This window comes from Notamacropus eugenii, chromosome 3 (assembly GCF_028372415.1).
Source record: "Notamacropus eugenii isolate mMacEug1 chromosome 3, mMacEug1.pri_v2, whole genome shotgun sequence".
Taxonomy (NCBI): domain Eukaryota; kingdom Metazoa; phylum Chordata; class Mammalia; order Diprotodontia; family Macropodidae; genus Notamacropus; species Notamacropus eugenii.
The window spans coordinates 334,996,603-335,019,306 of record NC_092874.1 but is presented as its reverse complement, the minus strand read 5'-3'; the positions used below and the strand labels follow the sequence as shown (position 1 = coordinate 335,019,306).

The 22,704-nt window shown below is 42.0% G+C and overlaps 1 protein-coding gene across 4 annotated transcripts in view; it reads left to right on the top strand.

The window, feature by feature from the left end:
* The window catches only part of SREBF1 (sterol regulatory element binding transcription factor 1), a 56,837-nt gene that overhangs the window by 6,786 nt on the left and 27,347 nt on the right, over positions 1 to 22,704 (top strand). Inside the window, exon 1 of one of the 4 annotated variants that reach the window (XM_072650167.1) lies at positions 9,957 to 11,181. The exons of 2 other annotated variants lie outside the window; for them this stretch is intronic. In XM_072650167.1, coding sequence (XP_072506268.1) covers positions 11,154 to 11,181 — 28 coding nt within the window. In that variant the 5' untranslated portion in view covers positions 9,957 to 11,153. Of the gene's footprint in view, positions 1 to 9,956; positions 11,182 to 18,443; positions 18,509 to 22,704 lie in introns of those variants that run through there. One more of the 4 variants, XM_072650168.1, reaches the window with a different exon arrangement.

The following is a 22,704-nucleotide window of genomic DNA, read 5'->3' as shown; positions in this document are numbered from 1 at the left end:
AAGTCACTCTTCCTTTCTGTGTCTGTTTCATCATCTTTGCAGTGAGATGAGTAGATAAGATCTCTAATTTCCCTCTAGATCTAACATACGATGATTCTATGAATTCATTGACAAGAAGAATAATTGGATAAGACTGTTATTGCTATTCAGTCAGTTTCAGTCATATCCAACTCTTTATGACCACATTTGGGGTTTTCTTGGAAGAGATACTGGAGTGCTTTTCCCTTTCCTTCTCCAGTTCATTTTACAGATAAGGCAACTGAGGCAAATAGGGTGAAGTGACTTGCCCAGGGTCACCCGCTAGCAAGTGTGTAAGGCTGCATTTGAACTCCGGAAGATGAATCTTCCTAATTCCAGGCCTGGCACTCTCTCCACTGTGCCACCTACTTGCCCCATGAAATTATTATCACTCCCTAACTTAGATTCTTGTAAATATATATGTGGATTTTCAACTGGGTTTACAGAAAACAAGGGACAATTGCAACAGGAGTTTTAAAATAAAGGTTATTACCTGCCTGGGTACAGAACTTGTAGGATTTGAGCTAGAGAGAGACAGTGGTGACCTTGAACTATTTCCAGTGTGAGTTTGAGACACACAGCTCAACAACCACAAGAAAAAACAATTATCTCATTCATGCCTGAGTGGGTGGTAAGTGTGATGATTTGGGGAGAAGGTCCGGCATTAACCTCTTGCCCAAGAGTTACCTATTGACAGATTTTGTTTTGTTGACTTGGCTGGAACCCAGTGGGCAAACAACCCCATAGGTTGACCCAATGTGAGGGGAAGAATCAGAAGCACTTGGAAAGGAACCCTACCTCAGAACTGAATGACATGGGTGCCAATGCTTCAGAAGCCTTGCCATCTCACCAGGCCAAAGGGTCATCTGACTACGTAGAGTTTTTTCCAGGTCAAAGGCTATTTATATAGTCTCTGGCATACCAGTCTGGAAAGTTATCTCTTGCCCCTCCCCTTGTCTTCCCTTGGCTCTTTCTGGAGTTCAGAGGTGACTGGTGATCTCTCTTATCTTTGCTCTCAAGTCAGCTGGGTCACAGAGGGGCAGGACACTTTCACGTTGTAATCCTGAAGTAACTGCATGGCCACATCAAAGGGCAGTGAGGAACTTGGAAATCCTCTCCACAATTGTGCAAACCAGGCTTGCAGGCTGAGGCTGAGATTATTTTGCCATTTCGTTCTATTGTACTGTATTCAATTGTGATTTAGTCTGAAAACAAGCCTGTGGACTCCCTCTCTTACAGCCTCTGACAGAGTCCTTGGCCTGGCTGGCCAGAGCCTGAGCCATCTGCCTTATAAAAGCAGGCCATGTGCCACAAACTAGTCACTAAAATATTTTGGTGCTATGACAGCTCCAAAGGACTCTTGTAAAAAAAAAAAAGGCTATCCACCTCCAGAGGGAGAACTGGTGAACTCTGAATGCATGTCAAAGCATTTTTTTCACTTTATTTTGATTCCTTTTTTTTTTTTCAACATAGCTAATGTGGAAATGTGTTTTGCATGAATTCATATGTATACTGGGTATTTTATTTCTTACCTTCCCAATAGGTGAGAGGGAGAGAATTTGGAACTAAAAATAAAAATAATAAAATTAGCTTAGATTACTTGGTGCTAAACCCAAAAGTAGATCAGTGGAACAAATCAGTGAAGCAACGAAAAGAATCAGTTGAAAATGGTAATCTAATGTTCCATAAATCCAAAACTATAAACTTCCTTTTTAACAAGAACTGCCATGGGGGCAAAATGGAAAGCAGTTTATCAGAAGTTAGAGTCAGACCATTATCTTACACCATATACCACAATACTCAAAATGGATGTGCAGCCTGAATATAAAAGGTGAAGCTATAAAAAAAAATTAATGAGAACAAAATTAGGTATCTTTCACAACTGTGATATGGTGATGAGAAGATCTGACAATAATCTTTTACCTGACAAAGGATAGATGAGATCTTAAAAGGTATGAATCATAATCATAGAAGATAAAATTTTGGCTCCGTATGGTTATTGGCTTCATACTTTTGTATGAGTAAAACCAATGAAGACATAACAAAAATACCCAGTAGAGTAGAGAAAATACTTGCATAAAATATCACTAATGAAAGTCTGCTGTCCAGCATATGCAGGGAATTGATATACCAAGAAAGTCATTCTCCGATAGAAAACTAATCAAAGGATATGAACAGTTTTCAAAAGATTTGCAAACTATAAATGACCCTATGAAAACATGTTCTCAGTTACTAAATAGTAAGATAAAAATGAATTTAAACAAGTCTGAAGCCTTGTCTAACTCAATACAAGTTGATAGAGATAAAATATGGGAAAAGTCAATATTGGAAGGACCATAAAAAATTAGTGCACTGATGCACTGTTGGAGCTGTGAAGTGATTCAGTCATTACGGATTTCAGTATGGAATTTCCCAAGAAAAGTAATTAAACTGTTTGTATTCTTGAGCATATACCGCTAGGAAGTCAAAGACACAAATAAAGGTCTAGCATATACCCAGATATCCACAACCACAGTCTCTGATAACAAAGAACTGGAAACAAAGTGAGTACCCATAGACGTGGAAATGTCAGAAGAAACTGAGCAAATCAGAGAAATGTGGGAAGATTTATGAGAACTGATGCAGAATGAAATGAGCAGACCCAAGAGATCATTGGCTACCCAACGTACGTGAAAGTTGAGGTTGAAATCTAGTTAATGGAAAAAGCAATGGAGCTTTCAGAGATTAGATAAGGAAGCATACTTCTTTCCTCTTGGCAAAGAAATAGAGACTACTGAGTATTCTATATTCTTAGTCATGGTCTCTGTACTTGATGTTTTCATGTCATTGTTTTTCTCTGTTGCAAGGGAGAGTTCAGGCTGGGGTGGAGAAAATCTGTGATGGAAAAACAAAAAGCATCCATAAAACTTGAAAAAACCCAGCACCAGCAAATGTAGGTTATGTTTATATGGGTGACAAAGTGTAGATGACTAAAGGAAAACCCATCCCTGAGATGTGGAAATAGAACTCAAAGCAGACAATCTCCAATTAATTCTCCCCTTCCCCTTCCTTCCCCAAGCTTTGGGATTGATTGAGGAGGAAAACAGATTATATATAGCCTTGGACCCACGAACCCCAGAAGCAATGCTTTAATAAGGGAACTCTTCCTGATACTCCCTGGTGGGTTGTTGCTTTGTATTAAAGTTTAACTTTTCATTGCCTGTGTCCAGTAAAATGTAAGTTCCTTAAGGGAACTTATTTTTTTTTTTGTCTTTGTGTCCTTAGAGGTTAGAATAGGTCCCTAATATGCAGTAGGTGCTTAATAAGTGCTAGTTAAATTGGAGACTTTTGAAGTGGATCAGGACTACATCTTTTGACATAACAGCTGGACCTTTTTTGTTTTAGTATTTTCTATAACCAGGGGCAGCTGGGTGGCACAATGGATAGAGGGCTAAACCTGGATTCAGGAAGATGAGTCTTCCTGAGTTCAAATGTAGCCTCAGACACTTACTAGCTGGATGACCCTGGGTAAGTCACTTTAACCAGTTTTCCTCAGTTTTCTCATCTGTAAAATGAGATGGAGAAGAAAATGGCAAACCATTCTACTAACTTTGCCTAGAAAACCCCAAAATGGGGTCACAAAGAGTCAGACGTGACTGAAAACAACTGAACAAACTTAATATAACAACATAGGGGAGGAAGACTGAGAAGGTGACAGGAGAGGAAAATGACCACAATCACCATCCTCTTCTTTAGGCAGATGGTGGATTCCAACTCATAGGCCTGTGTGATGACTGACAAGAGCTGAATTTCAATACAGTTCCACAAATTTAAGCACCTGCTATGCATAAGGTAGAGTGCTAAGTGTTGGGGAATATCAGGTCTAGCAGAACAAAAACAGTTCCTGTCCTGAAAAAAAAACTTACATTTTACCTGGAGAATATAGCGTGGATACAAGTAGGGATAGGAACTGGATCTCTCATTCCACTAATCTAGGGAATTCTCAGGTGAGGAAAATCCCTCTACCAATGCATGTCAGCATATTTCTTTGCAATTTAGTCATAGAGGTTAAGTGACTTGTCCAAGGTCACATAGCCAGTGCTTATCAAAGCTAAGAATCTGAACAAAGTTCTTCCCTGATTGAAGGTCTATTCTCCATGTATTATGACATGTTTCTTCTTCTATATACATAAATTTAAAAAATAGGACAAAATAATTTCAAGACAGGGGCAAGTAGGTGGTGCATCAGATAGTGCTAGGTCTGGAGTTAGGAAGACCTGAGTTCAAATTTGACCTTACTAGGATCTTGGGCAAATCACTTAACCCAGTTTACTTCACTTTCCTCATCTATAAAATGATCTAGAAAAGGAAAAGGAAAACCACTCCAGTGTCTTTGCCAAGAAAATTCCAAATGGGGCTAAAATGACTGAACAATTCCAAGGTGGAGAGAAGGTGGATTCTTAAGGCCTGTGGGATCTGGAACCCAATGGAGGAGGGATCACAGACAGAATAACAAAGCCCAAGTTTTGGTCCCTGTGAGATGAAATTTCCTTTATTTTTCAGTTTTTATCTCCTCCTTCTGTTTTTCTTTCCCCCTTTGCTCCCTAACTAGTATCTTGGATACTAGACTCTTACTGGAGAGATTTTCCATGGACGTGATTTCCAAATTGTTTCCCTTTTGATTCTAACTGCATTTATTTTTACTTAAACAAAAGCCTTTCAAGTTTATGTAATCAAAATTGTTTATTTCATTTTTTATAATAATGAACAGGTTCCCCCTTTTGACTATTTTTGTAGCCTCTTTCCTAATGTTTTATTAAATATTTTTTCATTAGAGATTCAAGTTGTAGTTTTCTTCCTCTGTTTTATTTCTCCCATTTCTGATTTCAAGATCATATTTGTTTCATTTAAAAAAATTTGGTAGGATGTGATCTTTCCTCATTTTTTTCCAACAATTTGTGTTGGATATTTTATATAAATTTTAGCTAATTGTTCTTTAACTGTTTCATAGAATTCACTAATAAATTTATCTGAGCTTAGAGATGTTTTCCTTTGGGAATTCAGTTTTTTGTTCCCTGAGATTTTAAATTTAATTTCTATATTTTTAAAATATTTTTTAAATTCTCTATTTTTTATTCTGTTGATCTGATTGATTTTATTCCAGTCTATTGAATTTTTTATTCTATTGTTTTATATTTTTATAAGTATTCACCTATTTTAAAATATTAGTTTTTTTGTTATAGTCCTTTTTATCTAAAAAAAAATCTACTTTTATTCACTGGTTCTTTTGTTTTTAGTTTTATTGATCTGCTTTATTTCTATTTTTGAATTTATTTATGATTTTAAAAATTACTTTAAAAATGATTTTTTAAAAATTGCATCCTTAATTCACTGATTCTTCACTTCTCTCTTTTGTTGATGCATGTGTACAGAGACATAAAATTTCCCTTAGGCCCTATTTTAGTTCAGTACAAAAATTTTTTTGATATATTGTCAAATCATTTTCCTGGATCTCTTGTTTCAGTGATTCATTAATTCATATATTCTTTAGGATTATATTGTTTTCTAAGTCTAAATCCTTCAATTAATTATAATTGTTAACGTAGTCAGTAAAGGGTGTGTTCAATACCTTTGTTCTGCATTTGTTAATGATTTTTTAATGCCCTATGACATCGGCATCTTTGTGAAAACATTTGAACTTGAGAAATATGTGTGTTTTTTATGATTCTTCAGTCATTATTAGAAATCTATCATCTAACTTTTCTAAAATTCTGTTCATATACATATGTAATACACATACATATAAAACTTTTGTTAGAACTCTCTAAGTCTGAAAGGAGTACATTAATGTCCCCCAAATTATCATTATTATTAATTATTTTGCTGTCCCTTTCTGTAGCTCAGCTAGATTTTCCTTTATGTATTTAGATGTTATGCCATTTTATACACACACACATAACGTACTTACATTTACATGTCTCTTAGAGTGTACTTAGTATTGATATTATTTCATTATCCAAGGTGTCTTTAAGTATTTTATGTAGCTTCCCTCCCAATCTCTTTTAATCATGTCTATTTTTATTGTTGCCTTGTATAAGATCATGATTACCACTGGGTTTTTTTTAGGGGAGTGGCATAATAGTTCTATTATATTAACTCTATGTGCATCTTTATGTTTCAAATTTGTTTGTTATGAACAAAATACTGTTTTGGATTCTGTTTTCTGCTCCATTTTGCCACTCTTCTTTGTTTTATGGATGAGTTCATTCCATCCCCATTCATAATTATGATTATTAGGTGTTATCTTCCCAGTATAGTTTATTATCATTTTTTTCTCCCTTTGCCAGTGTTAGGTATCTGTCATTAAAGTGGTTTTTATCTTAGTCCTTTGCCCTTCCTTAGATTGAGGTCTGAGGTTCAGACCTCAGTTTTCTGGGTCTTTCCTTTCTTTTTAAATTTCCCTTTTATAATTCATTCTCTATAATTGGAGTATGTTTTGCCTTTATATGTAGGCGTGTGTTCACTCTTCCTTCTCCTGATTCAGATAAGAGGGATGTTCATGAAAATGAACCCTGCATTGATGCCTATATAGTCTTCTGACATGCCTCAGTTAGGAGAAATAGCAAATTCCTTTTTTTTCATCATTTCTTCCCTAGCATATTCCTTTTTCCTTCTTTTTCTTTACTCTTAAATCAAACAAACAGCACTCAACTCCATCAGGGCCCTAACCAGGTCTTTCTTTGCTATCTCTTTGATTCTTGAAAACAGTGGAATTATGGAGGGACAGTGGTCTCTTTCCCCTCTGAGGATGTAATCTCTTATCATTGGTTCCCCTCATATCACTCAATAGTTACTTTTCTAGATTCCCATGTCTCCCGTGTTTAATTCAAAGATTCCACCCAGCTCTTAACCTTAAACACATCAGGAATGTGTTTTCTACTGAAAATTCGTATCTTTTCCCATATAGAATTATACTCAATTTTGCAGCTTCTGTGTTCTGGTGCTTCTCCCAACAATGGTCTTTCTGGACTTATTTTATTCAGTCATTAAAAATTTATCAAGCACCTACTGTAAGCTGCGCACTGTAGTTGGGGCATACAAAGAAAGGCAAAAATGCATCCACTCGAGAAGCTCACCGTCTAATTGGGGTAAAGTTACAGATAATGTAAGTGGAAAATAACAGATGGAAGGCACTAGAATTAAGGGGAATCAGGAAAACCTTGTAGAAGATGGGATATTTATGGATATAAAATTTTTGGTCCTGGTGTGACTTTGAACCATACTGGTTTCAGACTGGACTGTCAGGGGATCTACAGGCCTCCAGGTATGCTGAGTTCTGTTTGTTTCCTTGTGCCTAGAGTTACAAGCCTGGATGTGGCCACCTTCTGGCTGTTCTATCTCCAGTCTCCTTGCTATGCTGGCGTTGGCCTGGTTTCCATGCTCTCACCTAGTGAGAGGCCTTAGCCCCTAGACTGGCCCTTGCTTTAGCTCCTAGCTCCCTGAGCTGTTCTATAGGAGTTTGGTTTGGTTTTTTTTGGGGGGGGGGGCTCAAATCTGTTTTTCTTTGTTTTTTCACATGGCCTTCTTCTTCCTTGCTAGGAGGTGTTCCTCAGAGGAGTTGCTTTGGCAGTTTTCTTATAGCCATTTTAGCTGGAGTCTTCCGTTCCCTTTTCCTGTCTTTTCTTCCTACCCACATAGTAATCCTTGCCCCTGAAATAGCTTAGCTCATATGGGAGGATAGCTCTGCCAGACACGGCAGAGTTGTAAGTCAGAGGGAAGAAGGAGGTTGGAGTAATGCTAGCAGAAAGACACAAGGAAGTAAATCAGATCCAATGTAGGCATCCCGCTCTGGAGAAAGCTACTTCTTAGCACAAACTTAGAACTATAAAATGACCCAGAAAGAGGCGGGACTTCAGAGAACTATGTTATCCAATCCTTTCATTTTATAGACAATGCTAAGGCCCAGAAAGAAAAAATATTTTGCCCAGAATTACACAGCAAGTCATTTAAAAAGCCAGGATGTGGTCTGCTGGATCTGTGGTTGGCATTTTGGCCACTGGTTCTGGGTGCCTGTAAGCTGTGCCACACTGGCTCATAAACTACAGCTGATAGAAGGAAAAGAGACCATGTAGAAGGTCAGATAAAGAGGGCAGGGAAAAGTGAAAACCACCAGCAAAGCTGAGGATGTCAGGCCTGTGGTAGTAATGGTCAGGTTAAAGGTTTCTCTTCACAGGGTGGGGTCTTCAGAGAACATTTCTGTCTTGCAATTCTGGGACCTCCTACGCAGGAATAGGGGTAGGTGGCTTAAGGTACAGTAATAACTCACTTTTAGAAAATGCTTTAACAATTATTTTTCCTTCACAACAACCCTGAATGATCTCCATTTTACAAGTGCAGACACAGGCTCGGAGAGATTAAGAGACTTAGTCACAGTCACTCTAGGAAGGGTTAAAACTGGGACTTGAATCTATACCTGGTTTGTTTTTTTTTTAATTTGCTGCTAATCTTTTTTTTTTTAACATCACTATCATTTCCTAATTAATATTCCATGACCCAATAAAAACCTCCATAATAATGAGTGATTATAGTCAAGCACATTGACCCCATCTGAAAATGTCTGTCACCTCCCTGCTTCCCCTGGATTCTTTTCACTGAGTCACCTGTGGGACAGCTAGCTTGGCTTTCCCCCAGAGATGGATAACGAAGAGATAACAATTTCCTCCCCGCCAGTCAGTGACATATTTGTCTGTCTCTCTTAAAGAAAGGGGAATGACCGTACGTTTGAGCCCCTTTGCACTGCTGCAGGCAGACGGCAGCATGTTTGCCAGAATTCAGGGACCAGGTCTGCCAGTAGGACCTAGCCAGAAGGGACAGAAAGCCTCAGACTGTCCAGCTGACTGGGTCGCAAAAAAGGAAGGCTAATGACCATTCAATGATGGCAGAAGAAGAAAGGGGATTCATTTTTTAAGGATAAGGCATAACTTTGTTAGGTAATGGAAGCTTATTGGTTGTCCAAGTCTGTGAGCTTAGAATCATAGGATCTGTGAATTGTAAGAGGAAGGGAACAGGCATTTCGGAAGTGCCTACTTTTTTGCCAGGCACTGTGTTAAATTCTTTAAAATATCTCATTTGATCCTTCCAACAATCCTGGGAAGTAGGTGCTTTTAGAGCCTCCTTTTATAGTTGGGGGAACTGAGGGAGGCAGAGGTTAAGTGACTTACCCAGCATGTGTCTGAGGCTGGATTATGAACCCAGATCTCCCTGACTCCAGGCCTTTCACTCTATCCATGGTGCCATTTAGCTACAGGAGAACTTAGAGATCAGTCCTCTTTATTCTATACAGAAGGAAAATGAGGCTCAGAGCAGAGAGGTCATGTAGTGGTTGAACTAGACTTAGAAACCAAGGCTCTGGATTTCCACGATGGTAATGTTTCATTTCCATTATGTTAAAAAGATCTTAGAGGTCTCATTTTACAGATAGGGAAACTGAGATTCAAAGAGGTTCAATGACTTGTACAAGGGTACAAGGATGGTAAATGACAGAATCACTGTGCCACTCTTCACCCCTAGCTGGAAGAATATTTGGTACCATGGCTTAGCACGCCAAAGTTTTGATTCCTTTCCTTGGGCCATCGTGGTATATGGGGACTATTGAGTATCATCATGGAGGAGCTCTCCCTGAAGGTTGACTCTTGGCAACTCACAAGCGGTAAGGAGTGAGTTCCAGTGCTGGCAACGTAACCATACCACCAAAATGGTATCCTGTCTATAAAATGACCTGTCTATAATTTTGTTGTGTGTAGCCAACTAAGCATGCTCCATTTTGCCAACATGGAAACTCCACTGTACCAACATGATCAGAGTTTCCATGATGAATGAGTAATCTATAAACAAGATTGAGAGCCACATTGGGAATGAGATGAGTGAATGCCCATGGGCAGTTTGATGCTGAGGCTGAGGCCCTGGGTTCAAACTCCCCGAGTCCCAATATATTCTATGTTCCTCTACTCCAGTGAGTATGTCATAGACGCTGTTGATCACAATGGGTGAGAGAGTGTAGATGGATCAATGTAAACATATCCTCTTTCCTGGAAGAATGATTCAAAATGACTAACAAGTGAAGAATGAAATGTCCATAAGTAATGACCACAATAATAGATCTATTCCATAGACCCTTAATGACCCGCCTCACCTCACATTGTCTGTATAGTGTAATAAAAACATCTAAGCAGGAAGGTTGACGTCTTGACTTGCTTGTGAATTGGATTGAAGGAAATAACACCTGGAAGCCCAGCTCTGACTCCTTGGATAATGTTATAGGGCTTTGTTGACAGAAGGGCAGATAGATGGAATGTTGTCAGATGTACAATAACAATTCCTATGCCTCAAAATCCAGAGGTAATACATAACTATAAGTAAATATTGAGGCAGTCAACATATTCTCCCTGCTTCCATTCTCACTCCCACTATTCAAAAGGTTAGTTCTCTTTGGGGTAGGAGATATATGTAAATCAGATTTGGAAGAAGGTTGGATATGTTGAGATTATCCTTGCTGGGCCAGGGAACAGATTGGAGTTGATGACTTGGGTTCAAATGCTGCTGCTCATTAGTTGTGTGACTTTGGGTTAGTGAATTAACTTCTCTGAACCTCAGTTTCCTCAACTGCAAAATGGGAATAACAATATTGGAAAATCTACTGTGCTGAACTCAGAAGGCTGTTGTGAACAGTCAGTGGCACAGTAATATAAGCTATGACTTGAATGATTTTCTCACATTTCTATCACACCTTGTTCTTTTCCAGGCATTTTTGCGTCTACCATCTATGTGGTTATAGGGGCAGAAAACCCTTAGGCTTGAGCTGAAGTCTCTTTACTCAGTTGCCTAGGCGACTGTAATACTTAACTACCTATCTCCCACATATCATTGTGAAGTTACAAAGAGAAAATGTATTTGACATCTTTCATAACTATAAAGGGCCACGTAAGTGTTAATCCTTTAACATTTGGGTGAGCATCATGATGTTGGGGGTTGGAGTAGGGCTCTGCTCCTTCTCATTTTATTGGATAGTCACCACCACCCTGCACAGAAAGCAGGCGAGAGATGACTGTGCCCTTTTGAGAGATGTCAGCACTGAGGCCTGGAGACTTACTTAAAGGATGCAGATTCTGCCACCTGGACTGTATGGTATCTTGAGACCTTTCTCATTGTCTTACAGGAGGGAAGAAGGCGGTGTTTGTCCAATGAAAACGTGGAGTTTTACTTTTGGAGGGATATTTTTAAAGCTTTTGTTTTAATAAGGGAGGGGGGAAAGGCACCTTCTAGAAAAAGAGGAAATGGTTTCTGCCATTAAAAAAGCCCAAGACTCAAAAAAGTGAGGTGGGAAGTGGGGGTGGGTAGAAGATGTCACTTGTCAAGATTAAGGACCTTAGGGACAAGGTGAATTCAGCCAAGCCAAAGAGAACTTTCCAAGTCCCTCTGTAACCTCTTAAGATTTCCTTCTAGGCCTGAAATTTAACAGTCTTATGGAAGTAAGACTTGGAAAGACATCAAACATTTTAGAATTAGAAAAGTCAAACCCATGCCTTTTTGCAGCTGGTCCCCCATGTATGGAATATCTTCCCTCCTTTCCTGCCAGCATCCATCAAAACCCGACTCAGATATGGCTTCCTACAGGAACCCTACCTTGATTGATTCTATCTGTTGTCTCAGCCTCTTGAAATTACTTTGTATAACTTTGTTTATATATTTACTTACTTATAGGCTATAATGTAGGTGCCTTTAGGCTGGACTGTTTCATTTTTTTCTTTGTATCTCTAGGTAGCTGGAATTACTATGCCATTTAAGTGCCTAACTTGATAATTGTGTGTTGAACCGAATTAAAAACTCATATAAACAAGATGAGAGCCATATTGCCATGTTAAGAAACCAAATCAGTAGAAGGCTTAAGTTTTTCCTGATCTTGAGTGATGCATAAGTGATATTCAGTATGATGAACTTGAAACCCTTAGGAAACGCTTTGTGACATCCCAAAACTGTTAGATTTCTTAGTTTGTGAGGAGCACAGAGGAGGCATTGGAAAGGAAGATTTTGTAAGAAAAGGAATATTTTAGAAACATGGTATTCAGTACTAGCAATACTTTGAATGAATCAAATACCAGATTGAAACTATTCAGGAAAAAGAAGTGAACTTTCAAGCAGAGAAAATGAAAATTAGAAAAACCAAAACAAAAAGCAAGGAATCGGGGCAGGAAAAGTCAGCTTCACAGTTCTTAGGTTATGGTGCCACTATAAAACTGCATTGTTTTTTGGGGAAAAAACCCCAGCAGATAATCCTTTAAAACAATAACATTACTGGAAGAAAAATTACAGTTATCCCTTTCACATTGAGAGGGCTAGGGGTGTGGTGCCTCCCCCATCTGGAAAATCCAAGTAAAACTTTTTGTTTGAAGCCCATATTATACCTCGTGACTTCAGAGGTTTTGAGATGGCTTTCCCCCATTCTCCCAGAATCTTTTTTCTTTTGCTGATGCTGGATATTTCACCATTAGAAATCTCTACCTTTAGCTCAAGACTGCTTCTGTTTTAGGTGAGGTAAAAAGAACACAGGATTTGGGGTCTTTAAAGAGGCTTTAAAGTCATGTGTCTGTGGCCAAGTCACTTTTACCTACCTGTTAGTTTACTTCTCCTTGAAAAGGACGTGATGATGATGGTGGTGATGAAGTTATTTTATGCCATGTCAGCAAAGTTGTGAAGTTCAAATGAGAAATTGAGAAGGAAGCCTTGTAATTATGAAAAAGATGAGATACTGTTAATTTTTTGAGGGGGTCCAGACTTGTTATTTTATTGATATGCAGAACTCATGCTCTGGACTCCCTCCCCTAATGCAGATCAGTGATTTTTTTAAATTTAGTTTTAAAGAAGGACCTGGGGGAATTGAGAAGTTAAATGACTTCCTCAGGGTCATACATCTAACATGTGTCTGTCAGGGGGAGGTCTCCAAGTCCAGTATTCCACACTGCCTCTTAGTTACTATTTGCGGTTGTTTCTTCCTCTGTGAGTTGATCTGGATTCTTTATAGAGGGAGGGTTTGGATTGGGAGAGGGGCTTCCTGTGAGCCCTGGTGCTTAAGGGGATAGAAAGTGATCCAGGAAAGGTAAAGACAGACTTCATACTTTGCTACAGGAGAAACCTGGGATAATACAAGGCCTGTCCGCAGAAAGGGACCCTTCCCCATTTTCTAAATAGAAGGTGACAGGAGATGGCAAAACAGATTCCAAGAGAAACATGAAGTTTTCTCTTCCTTGGACTTCTGGGCAGTTCTCCCCATGTTCAGAAGGGTGTCTTATCTATGTGGTTTTTCAAGACCAGTATTGGATTAAAGGGGAGTTGTTGGAATGGTGTGAATTAAAGGAATAAATAGGATGATAGATTTAGAGTTGTCAGAGACTTGAGGTCACCTAGTCCTTTCCCTTTCATTTTACAGACTGTCACCTGTGTGACTCACACAGGGTCATATGGATAGTAATGAGAGAGACATGGAACCCAGGTCCCCTGACTCAAATCCAGAACTTTTCCTACTGTGTCTTGCTGGAAATAAAACTCTTACTCTGTCCTGGACCTCAAGTTGAGATTGTCCTGTCTCTGCAGCCCAAGGTCTCATTTTCAGGCTGGTAAAGGAACTAAATTCCTTTCCTCAAGCATCACATAATGTTGGAATTAGACCTCAGAGATAATCTAGACCAGGGTTTCTTATACCCTTTTTGTTGGGGTGGGGTGATGTCACTTGGTGAAGTCCCTTGCTAAAAATGTCTATAAGTAAGTGAAGGAAATGCTAGCTGTCAGTCAGAGGTTAGTGAAAATAAAAATTAATTTCTACCCAGTTCAAGGACCCACTGAAATCTATTAATTTCATGGACCATTTGAGGGTCTATGGATTCCCAGGGAAGGGAACAAGCATTTACTAAGTGCCTACTATGTGTCAGGCACTGCGCTAATTAAGTGCTTTACAAATATCTCATTTGATTGTGAGATTGCCATTTTAAAGATGGGAAAACCAAGGTTGACAGAGGTTAGTGACTTGCCCAGCTTTCTACAGCTACTAAGCATCTGAAGCTAGATTTGAAGTCTGATCTTCCTGACTCAAGGTCCAGTGCTCTCTCTATCCACTGCACCACCGTCTGGTTTCCCGGCCCACCCTCTTCCCCAAGAACTCCTCATCTGAATCAATTTTTTTTACAGAAAAGGAAACCGAGTCTCCCTGTCACTCCCCTGCTCAAGCAGCCTTCCTTTTGATGTTCAAGTAAATCAGCCAGCTCTTCATTTGGAATTTGAAGTCCTTCACAAGCTGACCCCAACCTTTCTTTCCAGGTTGATTACACAGCACTCCCCCTCTTAAGAACCTTCTACATTCCAGTCAAGCTAGAATGTTTGTTTCTCTACCACTAAACATATCAATATAGCTTCTAACTTCCAGAATTAATGCTTTCAAGCCTTTAAGAAGGTTACCCTTCCTTCTCACCCCATGCCAGGAATATTTTTTCTTCTTACTTCCACCTCTTAAAATTCTTGGGCCTCCCAGGCTCAGATAAGGAGCCGGCCACCTCTTACAAAAAGCCTCTCCTAATTCCTCACATCCCACCCTACCGGCCATCCCAAACTCGGTATTTTTTACTTATCAGTTGCATCCTGCTTTCCCATCCATAGAATGTAAATAGCTAGCACTGATATAGTGACTTCAAAGTTTGCAAAGTGGTTTACTTAAGTTGTCTCAGTTTATTCTTACAACAGCCCCACGTAATAGGCACTTTAATTATCCTCCTTTTACACTTGGGGAAATGGAGGCTTGAGGGGAAGGGTTTGAGGAGGGAGTGACTTAGGGTCACATAGCTGGTAAATGCCTAAAGGCAGGATTCAGACTCTAAGTTTTCCTAAGGTCAACAATCTCCCCTCTGTGACACCTAGGAAGTTCTTAGATATTAAAGACTATTTGTCTTTGTGTCTCCAGCACCCAGCACACAGAGGCCTTAATAAATGTTGCTTGTATTGAAATGCATTGAGGACAGTGACTTGCCCAAGGTCTCACACAACTAGGAAGAGCAAAGATTCCTGACTCTCAATCCTGTGTTCTTGCCCCTGGTAGACACCTTAGTAAACTATTTCCTTATACAGAATGAAGTGTGAGAGAGTGGGTGGGTGGGATAGGGAGCTGGTACTGAGGAATGGTCAGCTCCAAAAATATTTCTGACTCCCTCCTTCCCTTCCCCCCCATTCTGCTTTCTGATAACTGAAATTCTAACATGCTTGGAGGCTTATTTCCTCAGTTTAAATATTTGCTCTCTCCTGGTTGGCCCTCTTCTAAAATGTAGATAACCCCAGATAGCTCCCATCAGGAGCCCCTAACTTTTATTTCCTACTTTAATTATGATACATATGGCAACCCCTTCCAATTGTACAGCTCAGTTCAGTTCAACCCAACAAACATATGTGATGGGACCTATACAAAACACACAGGCACTTCCCTTAAGGAGATAACATCCTGGTGTGCTGGTGGGGAGATGGACACAGATTCATATAAATGATATTATGGATAGCATGTACATAGATTAAAAGGTAATTTCTGGAAAGAGAATCAACATCTGGTGGGAGGAATCCCAGCATTCATGGAGGAAGAAGTACCTGGAGCTGAACCTTCAAGGACTGCAGGTAGGTAGGCAGTGGTTAGAGCACTAGGGAGGGAAATCTGGTCTAGGACACTTACTACCTGTGGGACTGCCTGCCTCAGTTTTCTCAGCTGTAAAATGGGGATCACAAAAGCACCTATTTGTGAGAATCTAGCTGGGTGCCTGGCACATAGTAAATACTTAATGAACTCTTGTTTCCTGCCTTCATGAAAAGTAGAGATGAGAAGAAATAGATCCCCAGGGATGAATGAGAGCTTGCCCAGAGGCAGGAGACAGTTAAAAGCTTTAGGGACCCATACGGGTTTATTTTTTGTTTTGAATTCTGAATTTAAAAACCAAGAAAATAACATTTCAATTTTCATTTCACTGTACTTCTTAGGAGTATATATAATAAATTCTACTCTTTATTTTAAAAACTGTCCTTGTCTGCTTCCTTCTAGGGAACCGCTAATATTCCACTGTGACTAGAACATAGACTATGGTGGGGAATAATGTTAACTAAGACTGGGAAAGGTCTGTTGGAGGGATTTAAATGCTAGACTGAAGAATTTTTATTTTATCCTAGAGGATAAGGAGCTAACTGATGAAAGTTTTGGGGAGAAATTGCAACTTGTTCATCTTTTTAATTTTGTGCAATTCTTGAAAGCACGTGGATGTCCTCCAATGATCTACCCAGCATGTTAGGGCCAAAAGGTCCTTTGACATGAAGTGGGTAGCCCTCAATCTGTGTCCATCTTTTTCCCTTAGGATTGCTTCACGGTTGGCTCATTTCCTTTCCTATTTTAGTTTTCCTGGACGATGCAGTTAATGGGCAACACTATCAGATAAGAGTTTGAATCCTAAAGTTGATAGGTCTTTAAAGGAAGCCAGTTTCTTTACCTTCTCTCAGTGCCTTAGTTGGAAAATGTGACTACCACAGAACTTTTTTTTTAACCTATCTGGTAGTGAGGATATTAAGTGCCAAAGTAATTTTGCAAGGTTTGCAAAGCACTTTGCATCCGGTTATCTCATTTGAATTCCTAGAGGAAATTCTAAAAGGTAGGCACCTAGTTTTACCAATAAAGAAAGCTCAGACAGACTTGTTAGAGGCTAAGGGGCTTGCTAGGTGATAGATACTAGTGACTGAGATGGGATTAGAACTCAGATCAGCATTCCTTTCAATACTCTCTGGTGCCCTTCCAATTCACTTCAACAATATTTTATCATGTGCTCTCTCTAGACAAGACATTGTGCTATAGACAATAGTATGTAAAGTTCTCTAAAGCTCAGTATAAATCTCTGCTTTTATTATTACTTTAGCTGGTATGGGAAATTGGAATGAGGAAGCACCTTCTTCTGAGTCCCTGGATGTAAATCAATCAACATTTATTAATCACCTGCTATTTGCCCTTCACTCTTATCGATGGGCATACAAAAGGAGGCAAACTGCCCTCAAGGAGTTTACCATCTTGTGGAGGAAACATCCCAAGGAAGATAAAAAGTTACTAAATATTGAAAAATAAATATCACTAGGAGACAATTAGCAGAGGGAAGGCACTGGAATTGATAGTAGGGTTTGGAGGTTTCTGGTAGCAGAAAGTGGGATTTTAGCTGGGAAGCCGGGGAGGGCGATAGAGCAGAGGTGGGGCGTCGCGTCCAGGTATGCATGGGCTAAGATGGCTGGGAGCTGAACTCTGCAGCTCACCCAGCTCCCTTGGCCAGCTTCTTCGTCTGCAAAGCAAGCTCCAAACCCCCTTTTAGTCTTCAGAAACAAGTTTAGATCCATGAGCTCAGACTGGTAAAGCTGGTAAAGCGCTTAGCACTGTGGTCCAGACGGTGGTAGAAAAGCTTATCGCCTCCTCCCCGTAAATGAGTCTGGATTTCCTAGTCGCCCTAGCGTTCCCTGGGACCTGCGGTGGGCTGGCCTCAGTTTCCCTCATCTTTAAAAGGAAAGGGTGGCCTGGGTGACCAGTCAGGTGGGTCCTGCCCGTCTCCGGACCGTGCCGGAGTGGACAGCGTGCTGGACTTCAGCGTGGAAAATGAGGGGTTCCCACACCGACCCCCCTCCGTGCGCTGTCGGACTCTAGGTCATTCGCTTAGATTCCACACCTGCCAAATGGGGGTGTAGCCTGTGCCCCGATAATGTACGTAAAGCCTTTGCAGGCAGACTTCAGAGCTCCGCATGTTGTTGCTTTGGGGGCTCGGCACTGCGCTGGGCATACAGTAAGCGGCTAATAGGGCGTGCTGCATAGCACGCGGCGGAGCCGTCCCGCCAGTGACCGAGAGTAACCCGGACCCGCCCCCTCTCTCCTGGGCGGAGGGCGAGGACTGAACGCCCGCGAGTAACCCCGGCCCATTCACCTTTGCCGAGGAAGTAGCGGGGGGGAGCTTCGTGGCCGCGGGGCGGGGCGGGGCTGGTGGGCGGGGCCGGTAGCCAGGCGGGCGGGGCGGCCGCTGATTGGCGGAGGAGAATCACCTCATGTTCCAGTCGTGATTCACAATTCCAGGGTTCACTTCCTCCCGGAGGGAGCGAGAGAGCTAGGAGAGGAGGGGGGAGGGGATGAGCAGGAGAGGGGCGTGGCCACGGACCTGGGGGCGGGGATACGGGGCGGGGCCATGGGATGGGACTGGATGGAGGAGGAGAGGGGGGGGAAAAGTGCCTTTAAAAAAAACCCGACCCAGATGACAGCTCTACTTTGTGCCTTATCTTTTAGGGGGGGTGCGTGAGTGCGCGCGCTCAGCCGGAGCGGGGGCCACCGCGGGCGCGCAGCGGGGGGCCGGGGAGCCCGTGAGGGACCCGGGGCACGCGGGCAGGGGGTGGGGGGCCGCCGTGATGGACTGCACTTTTGAAGGTATCTCTCTCCCCCCTCTCTCCTCCCTCCCCGCGCTCCCCTCGGCTTGCTGCATCCGGGGAGCAGGGCACCCCGTGCCCTGTGGACTCCCCATTTTCTCAGGACTCCGTCCCTGCAAGCTGGGGCGGAGAAGGAGGGGGTGACGGAGCATCCCCAGTAAAATAAAGCTGGGGTTCAGGAGTGGCCACCCCCTCCTCCTTCCTCCCCCCAGGGAACAATTATTTGGGTACAGCGGTCGGTTTAGTCACTCTTCGGTGATGGGATCTCTTGGCAGGGTCCCCCGGGAGTCCCGGAGAGATGGGGTTTGCTTGGCAGATGCAGCCCCCCCATTTTTCTCTGCACCCTGTCCCCTGCCTCCTATCACTCGCGTCCTTCAGCTCTACGCAGATGGGTCTTTGCCCCTTGGGGAGCACTGCTTTGGGATCTCTTTGGCCAGGAGTAAGCACCATGGGGTACCAGGGCTGTCCTGAGGAGTGCTTTATCCAGTCCTGAGCTTCCCTGTGGGGAAGATGAGGCGACCCAAGGGCACGTGCACCTCGTGTGTTTTGGGAATTGGGGAGCTTGTATTATTTCCCCTGATTTTGCCGATGAGGTCCATGAGGAGAGGGAAATAAGATGGAAGCTTTCTTCCCTTATTTTGGGGGGAGGCATGGTTTGGGTGAAACCTTAGGATTTGCTGCGTAGAATTTCACTCTTAGCACCAGGAAATGCCGAAGGGACCTCCAGAACTGGTCAGGCAAGGGTTCTAATAAGCATTTCCAGGCTGCAGGACTTTTTAACCAACCCTTTTCCTGACCCCATCCGGGCCAGATCAGGATTAAAAGAATAACCCTTCCTAGCCTCAAATAAATGAATATTCTATTCACCGTGTCTGCATACAACAAGGCACTGGGCTTTCGGGTGGATCTGAGGTGGTTGGTATGGGGTGAGCTATGAGGCGTCAGGATAGGTTGCAGGATAGGCGAACTGGGTTTGTGTTCTGGGGTCACGCAAGTACTTTTTGCCTAGTAAGAGGATTCTCCGTGGAGAATTAGGCTAGAGTCTTGGCCCAGCTGGCAGAAGGGTGGGCTTCAGACTTCGAGTGGGTAAGAGTTTTGCCAGAGGCTCCGTGTTGCATAAATAAAGAAGTACTCTCAGCCAGCTAGGAGAGATGTCCTTTCCTTCATCCTCGTCATATACAGGGAGAAAGGAAAAGTGCAGGGGCAAGTTGGGTCTTGGATTTATGAAGCAGCTGAGAGAGAGAAAGGGAGCTAATAACGTGTTAGGGAAGGGGATTTAGAAGTCTCCCAGTCCCTGAGCTGTGAATGCCCTTGAGAAGAACTTAAGAGCTCCTTTGTATTCACCCTTGAGCTGAGAGCCAGGAGACCTGGATTCTAATTCTGCCTCTCATTAAGTCGGTGATCTGGACGAAGTCACTCATCGGTGTTTCGGTTTCCTCATTTGCACTGTCTGGCCCACTTCTCCCACAGAGCTGTTATGAGAATCAGATGAGGTAATAAATGCAAAAATGCATTGGAAAGGGTAAGATACAGTACAGCTAGCAAAGTATTATTTGTTTTGACTTTAACTCAAGCTGAAAAGGTTTCCAGATCAGGTTGCAAATAGAACACCGGCATAGCTGGTAGGTTGGTCACCAGTGAGGCCTTTAGACATGGCAGCTCATTTGCCATCATGAAAGTTCTACTGGGGTTGGCCCTTCTCTGCCTCACTTAACATTCCCTTTACTGTTCCTGTTGGTGCTACTGGGCTTGTTCCCAAAAGAAACTCCTTGATCTGAACTGAAAGCTTCCACTGGAAAGACAGGGTGCATAAATAAATTGAGGAATGAGATATTGAGGAAGGCCCACACTTGGAGAACAGGGGGCAAATGTTTTTGCATCTGCTTTGGGACTGATCTAGCTTTCTAAATCTCAGACTCTTCCAGGCAAACTATCTTCTTCTTTCCCTCCACCACCCCCAAGTCCTTTGAATAATAAAAATAATACCTTACTCTATGCAGACTTTGGAACTAAAGGTGCTTTTACAGCATTTTATTCTTCTTAGAGCAGTTGGAAGTTGGTAGGGAAAGTATAACTCCCCCCATTTTATAAATGAGGCAGGTAAGGATCCGAGAGGTTAGGCGTTATGCCTAAAGTCACACAGCTAGGATTCAGATCACCAAGCTGGGATTCAAACCTTCAGTTTTACTACCCCAGCACATCAAAAACAGAGTTGGGATGTTTATTCATTGTAATGTTAATGTTATTCTGCATAACACCCAGTTGGGGGCAGGGGGAGGGTGTTGAATGACTTGCCTGCTAGCTGCAGACCCGTCCTCTTTAATTAAGCTGAAGGTACTTTTGTGTCTGTCGAGTTTTGGATTAAGTAGTAATTTCGGAAGGATACCCAAGAATGTGTACCTTCCCAGGTAGAAGCTGTGTCTGCCTCGGGGGAGGCAGTGAATATTCATTAAAAAAATTGGGGACCATTTCTAAGAGATATCCTAGGCAAAGTTGGAACTCTTAAATGTTAAGGGCACATAGTAAGGACCATGAGATTCCAGGGGCCTGTTTGCACCTGGCTGCCTGAGGGGTGAGTTTTGAGCTGGACCTTTTTGGGGACAGGAGTGAACTCAGGTTGAAATTCAGGGAAAGAGTATGTTATATGGTAAGCAAGCATTTCTTTTTGAAGGCAATTGAGGTTGAGTGACTTGCCCAGGGTTACACAGATAGTAAGTTACTGAGGCCAGATGTGTACCCGGGTTCTCCTGACTCCAGGGATGGTGCTCCATCTTCTTCACCACTTGAGCTGCTCCCTAAACAAGCTTTTTTTTTTTTTTTTTTACAAATTAATTTATCTCTTTTTAGTTTGCAACATTCAGTTCCATAAGTTTGATTTTTCTCTGCCTCCCTCCCCTCCCCAAGATGGTGTGCAGTCTGATATAGGTTCTACATATACATTCTTATTGAACATAAGGAAGCATTTTTAAAGCAAGGTATAAACTGCACTGCCTAAGGGCATTCCAAGTAACTCAACTTTGGTGCTGAGGTGATCACATTCAAATGATTAGATCATTAAGGGAGTCAGCAGGAACTAACTCACTGGATCTGGTTCCTCATCCTTGCTCTGACACTAAAGTAGTCTTGGACAGGCCACCTCATCTCCATGCCTCAGTTTTCTCTTCTGTAAAATTAATCTCTTATTCTGTGATTCTAAGAGTAAATGTGTGCATGAATCTCTATACTAGGTATGGGGAAACAGAAGATAACATTTGCAGAATGGAAAAAAGCTATCCTTACCCTCTAACCAAAAAGGATAATTTCAGAGATAGATATAATTTGAGGTAGTCCTGGAGGATTTTAGAGCTTGAGAGGAAACAAGCATCTACTGTGTGCCAGACAGCGTGTAAATAGTATGTCATTTGATCCCTGGGAGATAGGTGCCCGTTTTACAGAGGGGGAAACTGAGGCAGGCAGCAGTTAAGTGACCTGGTCAGCATCACATAGCTGCAGGCAGGATTTGAACTTATATTTTCCTGGCTTCAGGCCCAGCTTTCTATCTCCTTTGGAGGGGAGGTGGAGGAGACACACACAAGAGGCACTAGGGAAATCCTGATGAAGAAACTGTATATCTTCATTGTCCCCTGCCATTTAAGAGTTGTCTTGGTCGTTGAGGGGTTAGTTCGTTGATTTGTCCTAGGTCACAAAGCCAGTTGTGCCAGAAGTGGAACTTCAACTCAGGTCTTCATGATTCTGAGTCCAGCTCTCTGTCCACCATAAAAGATTGTTTCTCAGGGATGTAACTAGACTGACTTAGATTGACTTAAAAGGAATCCCTGTGTGATGCAGCAGTGTGTTTGTGGCTGAAAGAGTGAAAGAAGGCTTTCCATGAGATTAGGGTTTGGCTTTGAAGGAGGTGAGATTTCAGTTCTGCTTTAAATGAAGGAAAGGCCAGAGGTAGGGAATCCTTGGAAGTGATGAGTCAAGTAGAACTTGGGTGGGGAGGGGAATGAGAAACCAAGATTGGTAAGGACCCCAATTGGAGTTTTTACCAGAGGCCTTGGGGTTCTTTCCCCTGTGAGACGGAAGAGAAAGTATCAGAATTTTCCCTAGGCTCTGCCAATTGGCAAAACCCACAAGATAGCACCCCACCCCATTTTCTTTCCCTGAGGGAAGAAGGAAGCCTACTTAGCACTTCCTGAGGGAGGCAATAGAAGG